General features: G+C 46.1%; 1 protein-coding gene across 1 annotated transcript in view; it reads left to right on the top strand.

Moving 5' to 3' along the window:
* Window positions 1-17,226, top strand: part of DNAH1 (dynein axonemal heavy chain 1) — a 125,261-nt gene that overhangs the window by 106,250 nt on the left and 1,785 nt on the right. The window contains exons 66-77 of the mRNA XM_037904042.2: window positions 387-538; window positions 2,348-2,544; window positions 2,806-2,950; window positions 5,265-5,423; window positions 5,978-6,109; window positions 8,783-8,953; window positions 9,471-9,650; window positions 10,404-10,580; window positions 11,745-11,915; window positions 13,309-13,439; window positions 14,157-14,301; window positions 16,658-16,864. Coding sequence (XP_037759970.2) covers window positions 387-538; window positions 2,348-2,544; window positions 2,806-2,950; window positions 5,265-5,423; window positions 5,978-6,109; window positions 8,783-8,953; window positions 9,471-9,650; window positions 10,404-10,580; window positions 11,745-11,915; window positions 13,309-13,439; window positions 14,157-14,301; window positions 16,658-16,864 — 1,967 coding nt within the window. The remainder of the gene's footprint in view (window positions 1-386; window positions 539-2,347; window positions 2,545-2,805; window positions 2,951-5,264; window positions 5,424-5,977; window positions 6,110-8,782; window positions 8,954-9,470; window positions 9,651-10,403; window positions 10,581-11,744; window positions 11,916-13,308; window positions 13,440-14,156; window positions 14,302-16,657; window positions 16,865-17,226) is intronic.

Genomic DNA, 17,226 nt, shown 5'->3' with positions numbered 1-17,226 from the left:
GCATGTGCCAAGATGTAAACAGGGGGCGCAGTTCATTAACATATCACAGCAATATTCTATGCACCTGCGCTTAACAGTAATAGCGTAAGTGTATTTATAATGGGCCACATCTGGAGGTAATTATCAGTGTTTGTCTGAGGCAGTGCCCTCTGGTTTGGATACCCCACTGTTTCTTGTGAAGGAGCAAACTTTCATGGGCCAGATCTGAAGGAAGCTGAGATTGACAGCAGGAAGGAGCTAAGAGGGATGTGAGCTCCCTGCATAGTTTACATGTGTAAACTCATCCACTGAAACATACCCAGAGCCTGGCTGGCAAAGGATCGTGTCAGTAGCAAATGTGGGTCCTTTCTCCTCCACTCTCAGCATTGCTGTTTTGCTCTTTTCAGACACCCTGAAGAAGCGGATAGTGAACATAAACAATTACCTCACATTCAGTCTCTACAGCAATGTGTGCCGCAGTCTCTTTGAGAAACACAAGCTCATGTTTGCCTTTCTGCTGTGTGTCCGGATCATGATGAATGAAGGGAAAATCAACATGGTGAGTAAACAAACCCCCTCATCTGTTTAAATGAGAGGATATCTTGGGACAGCCAAAGTCCAGACTGCTCTTACTCCTGAAACTGGGAGCCAGCGTACTTTGTCTGTACAGATGATTCTTCACCGGTGTCTGATGATTTGGATTATCTGCCTAAATTCCTATTCATAAGGGAAGAGTTACTCATCCTGGTCATCTATTAGTTTGATGTTCTGAATCTTCCAAATGTTCATACATCAAAACACAGAGCTTACCCTTGTTTTGTACCAGGGGTCTCTTCTAGGTAATTTAGTATACAACACACACCTTTCTCCAGTGTTTGGCTGTGACAAAAACAAAGGGAATTCAGGGTGGTCGAGTCTGGCTCATTCATGGATGATCTGCTATCTGTCCCATTAAAATGGCTTTTCATTGCCACACAGGAGGATTGGCAGATGGTAGAGTGTCTTACCATGCTTAAATAACCAGGGGTTTGCAAGGGTTGGGCTTTCATACAGAGCTTTGCTTCCAGAAAGATCAAGATGAATCTGGTTAAAGAGAAGGGATTTTACAGAAAATGGGCTAACCAAAATAAGATTAAGTATCAGAGGGGTAGTCATGTTAGTCTGTATCCACAAAAACAACGAGGAGTCCGGTGGCACCTTAAAGACTAACAGATTGTATTTGGGCATAAGCTTTCGTGGGTAAAAAACCATGCAGCTGAAGAAGTGGGGTTTTTACCCACAAAAGCTTATGCCCAAATAAATCTGTTAGTCTTTAAGGTGCCACCGGACTCCTCAAAATAAGACTTGTGGTTTTCTTTCCAGGTTAGATTTCAGTGTCCTCCTTTTCTTGCCTCGTTAATTAGCTTTCTGCTTTAGGCACTGTTGCTGAGTAAACTTAACACTGGACCTCCCCTGTGCCACAGTCAGATCCCAAACCTTCTCATCTACTCATAAAACAGGACTCTGTAGTAGGCAATTAACCACCCATTTGCCCATCCTGTTGTAGGGTTTCCAGGGAATGTAATAGACTTTTTCAAATCCTAGAGAGATAAGGATTGAGGTGCATTGGCAGAGTACTGTGGAGGAAATCTAATGATCTGATCCTGTGACTATATTGTCAGATCTGTCACTTCCCATCTAACAGATGCATGTGGTAACAGTAAGGCAGGGAAACACAGCATGAAGTTACTGTAGGACTTTTGTTTCTTTAACATAGAGTTAGTGCTGCGGGGTGTTGCTATTGCTGCTGGTTTTGGGGGCTCCTGTATACTCGGCAGCAGCGAAGACTGCAGCTTGCTGATTCAGCAGACCTCAATGTTATTCGTAAAGAAAAATCACAGGCTTGGTTTGGTGGCAGAGGCGATCAGCCAGGTTTATTGTCAGCAAAGCACAGTACTTGCACCCTGGGCTGCAGGTCATAGGGACACTAACACATGTATGCCCGTGACAAGGTAAAGGCTCAGTTGGCATAACAGGATGCTGTCCCCTACGCTGATACAAAGATGCATCTCCTGTGACTTCTCCTTTTATACATTGATGTGAACAAGTTACATATTACTTTCCATGTGTCATTACAATCCTGTATCTTGTACCTGCTCATTTGAACAAAACTTCCCCTCAGGTCAGGAATGTGCTTACTTGGTTAGCTAATATGTGGTGTGTTGCTATTCTGCCAAGGGCAGGCCTACTTTGGTTCACCTCCTTTGGTTCATACTGTTCTTCATGCCCCAGCAAGGCCACACACAGTAGTGACTATGTCCCACAGTATGACGCTGAGATCTTCAAGGCCAAACAGGCTGACTGTAAATGTGTGCTGTGTGGTCCACAGGACGAATGGCGTTACCTCCTGTCTGGAGGTGCCATTAAAACGATGAGAGAGAACCCAGCTCCCGAGTGGCTATATGAGAGAGCGTGGGGTGACATCTTGGCCTTAAGCAACCTGAAGAATTTCTCCAGCTTTATGGATGATTTTGTGGACAATATCCAGGAGTTCCGTGCAATTTTTGACAGTACTGAGCCACACAGGTGAGTCCTTCACCCCTTAACTGTGGATCTGAATTCTGATCTCTGCGTGGTGGGCAGTACAGACCCTTCTCCCACAATAATACAGCCATATAGCTTGGAGAAAGAATCACTAAAATCCAGGCACTGACCACACGTGATCTCAGAAAATCCTGGTGCATATTCAGGTGGCTTTAGGAGAGTTGTTTTCCTTGGGCTGATGTATTTGGCATCTGTTTCCATCCCCAGAGAGTAACCCAAAGTCAGCGTGTGATTCTCTTGCAGAGAGCCCCTGCCTGGGAAGTGGGACAGCGAGTTGGACTCCTTCCAGAAGCTGCTGCCCCTACGCTGCCTGCGAGGGGATAAGGTCACCAACGCCATGCAGGACTTTGTGGCCATGAATCTGGACCAGCGCTTTATCGAACCACAGGTAACTGGCCAAGATAATGCCATGGCAGAAGGCATTTCCATTAAGAATTGATGGGAATGATGCAAATGGACTGCACATTGCCCATGATTGCCCCAGCCAGGCTAGGGGCAGGTGCTGATTTAGCTTTAAATGGATGCTTTACAACATCTCTCATTTAGATAATGCCTAGCTCTTATACAGCACTTTTCATCAGTAGATCTCAAAACCCTTTGTAAAGCAGGTCAGTCTCATTATCTCCATTTTGCAGATGGGTAAACTGAGGCACTGAGCAGTGAAGTGACTTGGCCAAGGTCGACAGGCCAGTGGCAGAGCCAGGCAAAGAATCCAGGCCTCCTGAGTCCCAGTCCAATGCTCTATCCACCAGCCGCACTGTCTGCACTCACTGAGTGAGTACTGGGTGGTGATGGATCCACTCACTGCCCTTTAACCTCAGAATTACTCTTAATCTGGAACTGAAAACCATACACTGAAAACTACCCAGTAGGATCAAAGGCAGAGAGGAGGCATGGCTGGAGGTTACAGTGGAGGTTAGGGAGGCAGAAGGTCTAGATTCTGTTCTCTACTTTGCTCTGAGAACTTGATCACACCACTGGAACGATATGTGCCATCTGGAAAAGGTAAGTACTTGCCAGCCTTTTGAAAGCCATTTGAGAGAGGTGGGTGAAAGATGCCATAGGAATGTAAAGCAAGCATCGTCATCAACATTGTGCAGAGCAGAGTTTTCCAATGTAGCATCCATAATAGATCACTTGGAAGTGCAAAGCAGCATTTAGGCATGTACAGTCTTGTCTACACTAGAAAGCTGTACTGCTTTAACTATACCAGGATAATGAAAGTGGCACAACCCCCCCAGTGTGGTTGCATTTATACCATTATGAAGTTACTTTATACTATATCTGTTCTCATATGGGAAAGGAAATAACTTATACAGCTACAAGGCTTCTTCATACCAGTATAGCTGCATCCATACTATGGGTCGTGCTGAGCTAACTTAAGGTACATCTACAATTATGGCTGTGCGTAGAGTAGAGACACTGCATGCCCAGCTAACACAGGTACAGATAGCAGTGTAGGCAGTGAGGCCCAGCTTAGGCGAGTAGAGGAGAGTATGTACTCGATATAGCTTTCTACGCACCCAGCAGCACCTTCCCCATCTATACTGCTATTGTTAGCAGTGTAGTGTCCCACTGCCAGAGCCTTTCTCCTCTGCCTCCCCGCTGCTGGAGGCTTTCATTGCAGTGTGCAGCTACACGTGTCGTACCTGCACGCTATAGGTTGCCAGAAGTGTAGACATAGCCTATATCTGTAAACAATCGTACCCCTAGCTGCCCTAGTTACACCAGGACAACTTTCTGATGTAGAGCAGGTCTCGGTAACCAGTTTATGCACCTGAATGCCAGTCAGCAACCAACGGTGGGATTTTAACATCTTATGAGAAGTATCCCCATATTTACAAATTGGGCCCCCAGTGTCAAAGCCCTGGCAGAGCCAGGGTAGCAGACTAAGAAGCAGTCTTTACATATCGTCTGCTTGCCAGTTTTAACATGGAGCAGTTCAAACCACCCTTTCGAGAGCATTCTGTAAAGAAAATGCAGGAATTCCCATTTGTCAGCTAATGGCTTCCGTTTGATTAGGGTAAAAGAGACGTGTCTGGGCAGAAGTGTGTGGCTAGCTGTCTGCCTGCCAAATGCTCCATTTTAAACCAGTTACACATAGGGCCACAATCTTCAAATATGGCTGCCCAGAGTTAGGCACCTAAATCCATATACAAGGGGCTGGATTTTCAGAGAGGCTTCAGTGGTGGTACCAAGCAGTGATTCATTGGAGGCAACAGAAGGAGGAGATCAATGGCTCCTGGAGCACATGGTGGTGGAAGACATTGCCCACAGGGTGAGTGAGAGTGACTGATGCAGGGAAAGGAGGAAGGAGTTAGAATGGATAACTAGGGAAGGGAAGGGGACCAACGCTCTGATCCAAAACCCACCACAATCAATGGAGAGACTCCCTTTGGCTTCCTTAAGCTTTGAATCAGGCCCCCAGGGATACAGTGGCAAATAGGTTAAAAAAGGAGGGAGTGAAGGCCTCTGCACTGGGACTCCTGAAGCATTATCTGGGTCGAAGACCTGTCTCTAGAACAGATTATTTCCACTCATCAGGCTGACTGTGATTCCTGAGGACAGACATGACAGTGAACATAGGGGTAGAGGCAGTCACTGGACCTGAAAGAATGCCTTCTCCCTTTGCTTGCCCTCCCCAGTGCAGGTCATCCAATATTACTCTGAGCGAGAAGTCTTCCTGTCTTCCTGTCTTTCAGACTTCAGACCTCACTGCAGTGTTCAAAGAGTCCAACTCTACTACGCCTTTGATATTCGTGCTCTCACCTGGGACAGACCCAGCTGCTGATCTCTACAAATTTGCTGAAGAAATGAAGTTCTCCAAGAAGCTGTCGGCTATTTCCCTGGGCCAGGGTCAGGTAATTCATTGGTTCCACTTCACTCATTCAGAGCAATACAAGCATCTCAGTACACAAGGGTTTACTCACGTAGCTCCAGGAAATCCAAATCCTAGCCCACCATTTTGAAAACGCCCCCTTTGGGTCCCAGCCGGGCGCAGAAGTTCCTAGTGGCTTGAGGATTTCATTCAGCAGCGACATCCACTCGCATTTCTTCAGTGGCTTAGAAATGCCTCTAGTTGGACGTTTGTAGTTTCTCTCTCCAATTTCTCTTTTGGAACAGAATTTTTTTGTTTAAACCTTCATTATAAAAGCATGTGGAAAGCAAAACTAACTTCAGGCATAGACTTAACTGTGGGCTATGTCCCTCTTATACTGTTGAGATGCTTTTCTGAGACACTGGTTTGGTTGGAATTTTGCCATTTGGTTTGTGCGGGCATCAGCTGTTGAGTGGAAAAGTAGCTTAAATGGTTTGAATGTCTTTTGAGCACTGATGTCACATGCAGTCATTCTAACAAACAATATGGCATATAGTAGGTATGGTAAAGTTGGGGGATTTTGGTTTTCTTCCTTAGGGTCCCCGAGCCGAGGCTATGATGCGAAGTGCTATGGAACGTGGGAAGTGGGTCTTCTTCCAGAACTGCCACTTAGCCCCAAGCTGGATGCCTTCGCTGGAGAGACTCATTGAGAGCATCAATCCTGACAAGGTTACACAAACACACACATGGATTTCTCCTTGAATCTCAGCCTCGTGTTTTATTCCACAGCTTTACCCAGCTTCCTCTGCTCTGGACCAGGAAGGAGACTCTCTTTTCCTGTAATCTCTTTTCCCACACCCATTCAGTGTGGGCAGGGTTAGTTGCCTATTTGGTAGGATGTGGCTCACGAGTCCCATGATGCACTGCTGCCCTGTGCACACCTCCTCCTCCAGCCCAATGTTAACAATTCTTAACACTTACCTTTTCATATATCAACTCAATGACATCACTTCAATGGCACTATAATTGCTTCTCCTCTACCAGTCCAGTTAAGTACCCTCCCTCCGTTATCATCTTCCCAGTTCCACCCGCTGTTTCCATCCCTCTGATGGAATATTGCACTGGGGGCCTGGTCACTCCATTTGCCTTGTGTTAGGAGCCATCACCCCTTTACTGCCATAATCACTCACTGACATTTCCAGCCTGGGAGATTCAAGCTTCTATGTTACACCTCTTAAGGCAGTTACAGATGTGGGAGGAATGATGGTCAGTCCTTGTCACTCTAGAGCTCTCTTCAGAGAGCCTCCCCAATGACAAAGAGCTGCCTGGGCTGGCTAGAGAGTGGATAGTAGCTTATAACACTAGAAGGAGCACAATAGCAGGAGGCCCATGTCCAGTGGAAGAGCCTCCAGTGGATCTGTTAGTCTACAAGCCTGGACCCATTTTGGGCACTAAGGGGAAACACAGCATCTAGAAAAATGTCATTGTTACCACATGTTAGGCACATATCCGGTGGTCATCACCAAGGGGGCGGTAGGTGCTGGAAGCAGTTTTTCTATATCACGTAATGTTTAAACGTTATCGGGCATCCAATCTGAAAAGAATAATAAAATCACAGAAAGGACCATCACTCATAGAAACATAGCTTAATTTTGAGCAAAATGAGCAGGAAGCTTAATTGATAATGCAACTATATACTCAAAATAGTACAGTTTTGGAAAGTTTGGGAAATATTTACCCCGGTGATACATTTTATGCATTTTCCTGTACTTTTGTGTCATTGGTTATGGCAATATGAGCTTGTTTCTTCCATGTAATACATCAAAATATTTGCCATTGTTTGTAGAGTGGACTGATTTGAGAAAAAAATTCTGTCTGCGATTTTTAGGAAGCTGTGCAGATAAGAAGACACCTACCCCCTAATATAAAACATATTTTTGCTCAGCCAGAGACAAGTCTAAAGCACACATGGTATAACTGTAATTATCTGCCTACTATCACTGAATGCAGCATACCATGTAAACTACTTATATAACAGAAATGACTCTTAGTAGAAGGACTGTAGAATGTCTTGTATAAATATAGCATCTGAATAACAATTATAACCATACATTCTTATATAACCCTACATCTAACTATGAGCTACTGAATCTCTAGTGCAACACCCCCTCGAGTTATATTTACTCACAAAAGTAGCCACACTAATTGGCAGATAGTTGAAACATTTCTACTCCCCCACAGAATCTGTGCCCAGTGCATTCAATACTCTGTTGCTACTCTCGTCACTCACAGTTGCATACATCGGAGCACACCAAGTCTTCCTGCGGCATTTGCATCTCCTTGTTGCACAGGTACTCTCAAAGCCATGTTGCACAAAGACAAGGATGACTTCTGGAGCAGGTGGTAGCACCGTCATTTTAGGAACAAGATGTCCTGTGCTATCTATCCCCCATCCATTGTTGACAGGGGACACTTGAATATACATAACTGTATGTATGACTGATAAATTGCATGTTCCAAGAGCTGCCTGACAGAGGCCATTGTTGGTGGCATTTTCTCACTTGTTTTGTTTTTCTCAGCAAACAGCTCGTACCCACCTTATCCAGAGATGCTTGCTTCTTACCACAGTATAGTACAGATACCAGTGAGCCATAGTTGGGTTGGACTGCAGTTACCTACCTTCAAATCTTGCTCGTGATACTGAGCAGGGACTACTTGATTCACCCACTGCTTGGTTCTTCGTTAACACTGTCTAGTTAGGTCAGGTCTGTCCATGTCATGAATTCAAAGTAGTAGTCCTAATTTGTGAAGCCATCAACAAGCGGAGTTATAGCTACCTCCTAGACTGTTGTATCATCTTTGATGTCTGACTCAGTCTGAGTGTTTCTGCTCTTTGCCCTCAAACGGCTCACACTTGATACAGAAAAACTGCACCACTTCCAGCAGCTACAGCCACCCTGGTGATGACCACCAGAGATGTGCCCGCCATGTGACAGCAATAGAATTGTTCTAGCTGATGGATTACCCTACCTCATTAATAAAACCCATTTTAAAACCTGGCAGACAGATTATTGCATTGTATTAGAACTTTGGGAGATAACAATGTGCCACACATCTTGGTATCTAACTGGGATAGGTCTGCTCATCAACAGAAAAGCCTTTCATGGGGCTGGGTAGTTGAGCAGGCATCTCTGCTGAAAGAGTTTCCAGTGATTCTGAGCACAGGGGATCTGAGGAGAAAGGGATCCCTCTGGAGAGGTTTGTTCCATCTGAGTTGGGAAGAGCATTGCCTGGTAGTGAGGGAGGAGGACCTCCAGTTAAGAAGGCTTCCACTTAACTTCCTTAGTAAACAGGTATCTTAAACTTAACCTCAGTGCACTTACGGTCCCTTTAATTGTCTAGGTGCACCGTGACTTTCGCCTTTGGCTCACCAGTTTACCCAGTAACCAGTTCCCAGTGTCCATCCTCCAGAATGGCTCCAAGATGACCATTGAGCCCCCACGAGGTGTCAAGGCCAATCTGCTGAAGTCCTACATTAGCCTGAGTGATGACTTCCTGAATTCATGCTCCAAGGTAAGAACCACAAACTTTCCCCCAGCTCTCTGCCTTGACCACCTGGCTAGACTCATTCTTCCTGCTACCATTGGATCACCGAGGAGCACACTGGTTTTGTAGGGCCTTACAGGCTGAGTATCCCTCTCCTGGCATGGAACCTCGGGAATATGGGTTCCGTCACATATTTCAAAAATCAGGAACTGGAATTGCCTCTGGGGCGCCTATTGGAAATATTGTGGCTTACCTTTTCGAACTTGGATATCTAAAATTCACCCTCATATCCTTATATAGAATCATAACTTTAGACACTCAAGTTTGAAAATGTTGGCCCATGACTTTCCAAAATGGCATAGCTGGAGCCAATATTCCATACCTTTGGGCTGGGCTCCTTGTTAGCCTTCTGAAATCAGCAGGTTGGGCACTTCAGCTTTCCACCTGCTGATGGGCCTAAGAGCATACATATCTCATCCAAAAAGTGGAAGCCAACCACTGGTCAAATACTATTTGTTCCTCTTATTGTCCCCATGTCCTGTAGATCTCAGAGTTTAAGGCCTTGCTGCTGTCACTTTGCCTGTTCCATGGAAATGCCCTGGAGCGGCGGAAGTTTGGGCCACTGGGGTTCAATATCCCATATGAGTTCACGGATGGAGACCTCCGCATCTGCATCAGCCAGCTAAAGATGTTCTTGGACGAATATGCAGACATCCCGTACAAGGTAGGAATGGAGAACTGGTCTGCCTTACCTCTGAATGGGTGCTGGAGAGGTTGCTGGTGCATAAGGAGGCTGCATGTACTCTGTTGTGAGTGCGGGAACTCTACACAGCTGGGAAAGTCCATGGAAGCAATAGAGGGTGTGATGCCGGAGGGGTGGAGGGCAGCATTGAAGGTGTCTGGAGACAACCTAGAAGACGTTGGTTAGAAAACTAGGATTTCAGAAGCTCGATCTGTCTGTGTGTTCAGGCACATCCCCTCTGACTGTTGTGGAAACTTGCATGGAATTGTTTGCAGTCTCACACAAATCCAGCAGCAGCAAAATATACAAGCACTGATCTGTTCTGCAGAACCTGCGTGGAATATCATAACTCCCATTCCATGGGCCTCTGCCCATACTTTGGCCATCCCTAGGCTTCTGGTGGGCCCCTATGTTCGCCATGGAGACCAGAGGGCTGGAGTGCCCCTGAAATGATTGCCCTACCACCCACAATTCCAAAAACCATATACATTTAGAGATATTGCATGCAGTAGACTACATTCCTACCATTGCAGGCTTGTTCCCAGCAGTAATTTCCCTCATGTTATGGACTAGAATTTATAACAGACCATGCAGCGAGACAAACTTTCCCAAAGATTTACCAAGTCATCCTTCATTTCCTTTCTTGCTGAGATTCAAGTTCGTGTCCCAGCTTGACATTTGCAACTAGTTCTTTGGGGTAGGATGTTGCTTCTAAAGTAACACTGTCCTTTGCAGGTTCTGAAGTATACAGCTGGTGAGATCAATTATGGAGGCCGAGTGACAGATGATTGGGACAGGCGTTGCATCATGAATATATTAGAAGATTTCTACAAGCCGGAAGTTCTAACTGAGGATTTTGCTTATTCCGAGTCAGGGATCTACAGACAGATCAGCACCACCTATGATCTTAATGTAAGTACTCAGCTTGTAAACCCACATGTTCTCCTAGACACACAGGCACAGAGCAGAATGCTAAATAGAACCTGGAGACTCCAAATGTGAGATCATCTTCTGGAAGAATGTGATATTGTCACAGTGAATTATCAGAAAGTACAAGGTAATAAAAGCCTGCAAATCTTCCGCTTTTATCTGACTCTGTACCTGCATCTCACAGCAAGAGAATCAACGTAGATTGTAAGCTCCGTGAGGCAGGGCTGTCTTTGTCTGTGTTTGTACAGCACCTAGCACATTGGGCTCCTAGGCACTACCATCATACAAATAATAATGATGTAAAAGTATGTCCAGCTGCACAATAGAAGACTTTTTATTGACGACTTCTGGTGGCAATAGAAGCGACATGAGTGATTCTTCATTAGCTTGTAGCTGTTGTCAGAATCCCCAAAGTAAGACTCTACCCTTATAATATGTAGTTTGAGTATAGATTATTATCTAGACTAATACCACCAGAAGTGGACACAGAGGTGGAACCCTTACCAGCATTAGCCTACTGATTTTGACACTTGCTTGTCTATCTTTATGAGTGTAAGCAGTGGTGCTGTAGCCGTGTCGGTCCCAGGATATTAAAGAGACTGAGTTAAGTAATATCTTTATTGGACCCACTTCTGTTGGGGAGGAGAGACAGAGCTCTTCATGGCTCGACAGCTGGTCTCTCTCCCCAACAGAAGTTGGTCCAATAAAAGATACCTCACCCACCTTGTCTCTTTAATGAGTGTATGTGCTGCTTCTCCAGATTGCTGCCCTCACATCCCTTCTCCTTTAGTGCGTAGCTGAGCTCCACCCCACATACGGCATTCTCCTCAGCTTCCCGCCCAGGTCAGCCCTTCATCACTCTTGTTACCATTCTCTGATTCCTTTCCTGTCCCCTTTCTGGTGCTGGGGCATCCCAAACTAGCCACGTCTGACAACATTCTGTTGGTGCATCATCATGTAAGATACGAGGCTGTATAAAAGCCAGGAAGTCCAAAGGTTCTCAAACAGGCATGTGTCATATTCCTCTCCTCTTTCAAACTCTGCTGGGCCAATAACCATCAGAATATAATCATGCTGTTTCTCCCTCCTCCCTCCCAATGCACACTCCCCACCTCAAATCTCCCTATTTGGCTGATTTCACCCTAGGGATACATCCAATATATCAAGAGTCTGCCACTCAATGACATCCCGGAGATATTTGGCTTACATGACAACGCCAACATAACCTTTGCTCAGAACGAGACCTTTGCCCTGCTCGGGGCCATCATTCAGCTGCAGCCAAAGACATCCACCTCAGGAGGCCGCGGCAGGGAGGAGGTGTGTAGCCACAGTGGCTGAGCGTGCCACGTGCTCAGTGTAACATACACTGCTCAGTGGTTTGAATTGCTACGTGGGACAGAGAAAGGTAAAGCCTGCCCTCCACTGATTACTGCTGCCTACTACAGCCATATTCCCTCTAGCTAGATTTTACAAGGCAATCAGGATCGGGTCTAGTCAGTCCTTGGAGGGAAGGTCCTTCGCTCCTGCTCCCCAAGGATAACCCTGGAGCTACAAGATGTGCTATTAGTGAGTCAGTAGCTGGCACTCTTTTCCCTGACTCAGGACTGACGGTAGGGTGCTTTGCAGCTGGAGGTAGCATTCAGAGACAATAAAATAGTGGCCTGACCCCTTCTGCTCATTAAAAATCACACAGCATTTTGCGCAGGGGCATTAGCCTTTGTGTCCTGGTCTGGGGACATGAAACTCCCTTGGTACTGTTCTTCATGTCCTGACTGGAATAGTTGCACAGCATTGCTGAGCACTGCTAAAGCATTGTTGCCTCCCATTCCCAAAGACATGGGGGAGGCATTTCCTATTCTGGGATCACGTAGGCATTGTGTACGTGGAGCGAAAGCAGCTCTGGGATGGTGAGCAGTGTTGATTATAGGGATGGAATATAGTTCCCGTCCCATTACACCCTTACTGGGAATGAGATTCCCTAAAAGATCTGGCAGGAAGCTGGGCAGTCGTGTAACAACTGATTTGGAGTTAGCACTTCCTGTGAGGTTAGTGCACTGTATTTTGACAAGAAAACGTCCTTTCCTATACACAGCTGTGGTATCAATTCAGCCAGGTGAGTCTTTGCCACCTCCTGGTGGATGAGAGAACAACATAATAAAAGGAGCTAAATACGTAGGCCCAAATCCTCAAAGATATGTAGGTACCTAGCTCTAGACATGAAGAAGAGCTCTGTGAAGCTTGAAAATGTGTCTCTCTGACCAACAGAAGCAGGTCCAATAAAAGATATTCCCTCCCCCACCTTAAGTCGCTCAGTGTCTCAAGTCACTCTTGGCAGCAATCATTTCCTTTGCATGTGGTTTATCACCACCAATACTTTGCCTTAATTTCCCCAATAAGCCTGTCCATTGAGCTCCCCAAGGAGTCCCCTCAAGGATGACCTCTAGAGCATGTCAGGGAGAGGCCTTTACTTTGCAACTCAAGAATTCCCCCTTCAGGGAGCATTTTTTGGAGGAAATAACCAGCAGCAAAGTTACTGTTAACCCTATGTGTAAGTTTGGCCCCAGGGAACAGAAGTGATTCATTTCCCCTTTGACCTTGGTCAGGCTCGTTCCTTCTGCTGCCCAATTAAGAAGGCAGCTGCCTCTTAAGTTCTCTACCCAGAAGCCATTTCCAGAGCAGCTTCTCATGCCTTCTTCCATCTACTTTATAGCTTGTAGAGGAGGTGTCAAAGGACATCTTGAAGAAGGTCCCTGATCCCATTAACCTGCAGGAGGTGATGCTGAAATACCCGGTGCTGTACGAGGAGTCCATGAACACAGTGCTGGTGCAGGAGGTGATCAGGTAAAGCTCTTATTCACACCCAGCCTTGCAGTCTGCAGGTCCACGCCTCCTCTTCAGAACCACTAGGGGAACTGGCACGTGAGCTTGTGCCCCCAGTGGGAAAGGAAATGGCTATGCAGGCTCTCAGAGCAGCCATTGCTGGAGAGGGGAAAAGCAGCAACTTAGTCGCTTTTCAGCTGGTCCTCGTGGAAGGTACCAAGTGCCTCTTGCACCACATGTGGTGGGACTGGAGTTCCGGCTTTGATTAGGTTCTAATGTTGCCTTAGTAACAACAGATCAGGCCTGCAGCCTTAAAATCCCACCTGTCCTGCAGAGATCGAGCATCTTTTCAATACAGGAACTCCAGGTTATTCAGTGGAATTCATCCTGCAGTTGAAGTTTGAAGATTCCAAGACATGAAAGAACCCCATAGACAAGAGGTGTCATTTATCGAAAAGAACTTACTACAAGTTCCCATTGTTAGCTAAGCATTCTAGTAGGGTCAGAGTTTAGAGACATTTTCCATGCTCTTCAAAAGTCTCTCTGGGTTGGGGCTGCAGGCCAGAAGGCCACACTCCAGTAGGACTAAAGTCATGCAGCACATCAGAAGGGCGTTGTTTTTATGCATTGATGGCCTCATTCCTCAGAATTGGAAGATCTCAGCTAGTGTTCATAAATCACAGTCTTGGATTGCTCTGCTCCTTCCCCAGAACTCCTATCTTACTCATTGTTGCTCAGGTACAATCGGCTGCTGGAAGTAATTGCACTGACTCTGCAGGATTTGCTGAAAGCTCTAAAGGGCCTGGTGGTGATGTCCTCCCAGTTAGAGCTCATGGCCAACAGCTTGTTCAACAATATCGTTCCAGAGCTCTGGAACGCCAAGGTATGCATCCACCTGTCTGTTCAGGAGCATTGGCTCATCAGCTTTTGAATATCGCATGCATGGTCCTTTCTTCAAGGTGAAGCAGCTCAGGGCTTGAACAAACGAGACTTAAGAGCTGGCACAGGGGTCAATGAAACTAGAACTTCCCCATTAGAAGGATTCTGATTCAGACCCATACTGAAATGAATTAGTGGGTCTTATGCTAGTCCCCAGTGGGCTCTGAACCACACCCAAAAACCACCCCACAGTATGACATGCATACCTTGGGCTGAAAATGCAGGCATGTTGCAGGTCAAGATTGAGGTGCACAAGCAGAGCTTTACAAATAGGTTTGCAAGTCTGACTGCCCTCTTAGTCCATCTTAGGCAATTGCAGCTATTTCTCTACTAAGTCCCACATTTACCTATTAAGAACATAAGAACAGCCCTACTGGATCAGACCAAAGGTCCATCTAGGCCAGTATCCTGTCTTCCGACAGTGGCCAAGGCCAGGTGCCCCAGAGGGAATGAACAGAACAGAACAAGTGATCCATCCCGTCGCCCATTCCCAGCTTCTGGCTAACAGAGGTTAGGGACACCATCCCTGCCTATCCTGGCTAATAGCCATTGATGGACCTATGCGCCATTAATTTAACTAGTTCTCTTTTGAACCCTGTTATAGTCTTGGCCTTCACAACATCCTCTGGCAAAGAGTTCCACAGGTTGACTGTGCATTGTGTGAAGAAATACTGCCTTTTGTTTGTTTTAAACCTGCTGCCTATTAATTTCATTTAGTGACCCCTAGTTCTTGTGTTATGAGAAGGAGTAAATACACTTCCTTATTTACTTTCTCCACACCAGTCATGATTTTATAGACCTCAATCATATCCGCCCTTAGTTGTCTCTTTTCCAAGCTGAAAAGTTCCAATCTTCTCTCTCCTCACAGAAGCTGTTCCATACCCCTAATCATTTTTGTTGCCCTTTTCTGAATCTTTTCCAATTCCGATATATGTTTTTGAGATGGGGCAACCACATCTACAGCAGTATTCAAGATGTGGGCATACCATGGATTTATATAGAGGCAACATGATATTTTATGTCTTATTATCCATCCCTTTATTATTGATTCCCAACATTCGGTTCAGTTTTTTGGCTGCTGCTGCACATTGAGTGGATGTTTTTGGAGAACTATCCGCAATGACTCCGAGATCTCTTTCTTGAGTGGTAACAGCTCATTTAGACCCCATCATTTTATATGTATAGTTGGGATTATGTTGTTCAGGGTGCATTACTTTGCATTTATCAACATTGAATTTCATCTGCCATTTTGTTGCCCAGTCACACAGTTTTGTGGGATCCCTTTGTAGCTCTTCACAATCTGCTTGGGACTTAACTATCTTGAGTAGTTTTGTATCAGCTGCAAATTTTGCCACCTCACTGTTTACCCCTTTTTACAGATCATTTATGAATATGTTGAATAGGACTGGGCCCAGTGCAGACCCCTGGGGACACCACTATTTACCTCTCTCCATTCTGAAAATTTACCATTTATTCCTACCCTTAGTTTCCTATTGCTTAACCAGTAACTGATCCATGAGAGGACCTTCCCTCTTATACCATGACCATTTACTTTGCTTAAGAGCCTTTGCTGAGGGACCGTGTCAAAGGTAAATTTTCTGCCATGTTTTGAAAAGCATCAGGACTCTTTTATCATGGAAAGAACCCAAACCACCTAGAACCTTCAGCCCATCCTTCAGCACCTTGGCATTACTTGTTATACTTGCCTGGAATCGTCTCAGCCCACCAGAGGGCAGTGATGCTCCCTAAATATCTGTGCACAATGGCATTGTTACTCAGATATGCAATTCCCTGCTGGGACAGGTTGTGGGAGTCTTATTTGCATAAAATCACTGTGCAGTTATTTCTCAGCCCGACACTATGTGAGTCCCTGCACTCCGATTGACTCGCACTAGCTGGAGGGCAGGGATTTGCATAATCACTGTGTATTTGTTTCCTAAGAACTATACAGTGAATATGCAAATCTGTTTACTCTAAATGGAAGCCGAAACACAGAAAGCGTCCAAATTGTTGTGGGGGGGTTAGTGGTGTGCACAGCCTAGACCCTGGCACAAAGGTCCACCTCCTAGCTTTTTTGAAGCAATCCCTTCCCTACCCCTACCCCTACAGCAGCTGGTCTGGATGGGAAACAGGGCCTTTTTCAGTTGTTGTAAGACACCCCTTCCCCACTAGCCTCTTGTGGGTTGGTTGGCTGCAGAATACAAGCAGCAGGTGCAGCCTGTTACAGCTGGACGGGTGCCTAAACTAGCGTGAAGATTCAGGACCGCACAAAGCACTCCCTTGTTGGTCTCCTCCTGCAGGCATATCCATCCCTGAAGCCCTTGGCCTCCTGGGTTAATGACCTGCTGCAGCGGATTGACTTCCTGCAGCGATGGATCACTAAGGGGATCCCACCTGTGTTCTGGATCAGTGGCTTCTTCTTCCCCCAAGCCTTTCTCACAGGGACGCTGCAGAACTTTGCCAGGAAATCAGTCATCTCCATCGACACCATTGCATTTGACTTTCAGGTCAGTGACCCAAGGGCCATTACCTTGAATTGGTACTGGCTGGCTCTCCAGCAGTAGAAACCAAACTCAAGCAGAGTAGAGACTCACACCCCTTCGACGCCACTGCCTAACAGGTCAGCCATGGAGCACTACATAGCCTGGAGCACTTGCTGTAGACTGCCCTTTGCATACCACTCAGGCTACACTACGTTTAACTGACTTTTGGAAGTTAGGGCTCCAGCGTGGGGGAAGGACCGCTCATCCGTCCCAACTAGCCTTGTTGGAAGAGCCCAGGGACAAATCCCAAACACGCGCCTCCAAAAGGCCTCACTCAGCACGCGGGCCCAAAAGCCTGACTTAGACATTTTAGCCACCACCTGCTG

The sequence above is a fragment of the Chelonia mydas genome, chromosome 7 (genome assembly GCF_015237465.2).
Source record: "Chelonia mydas isolate rCheMyd1 chromosome 7, rCheMyd1.pri.v2, whole genome shotgun sequence".
Taxonomy (NCBI): Eukaryota; Metazoa; Chordata; order Testudines; family Cheloniidae; genus Chelonia; species Chelonia mydas.
The sequence above is the reverse complement of the archived record's forward strand: the minus strand, read 5'-3'. Positions and strand labels throughout refer to the sequence as shown.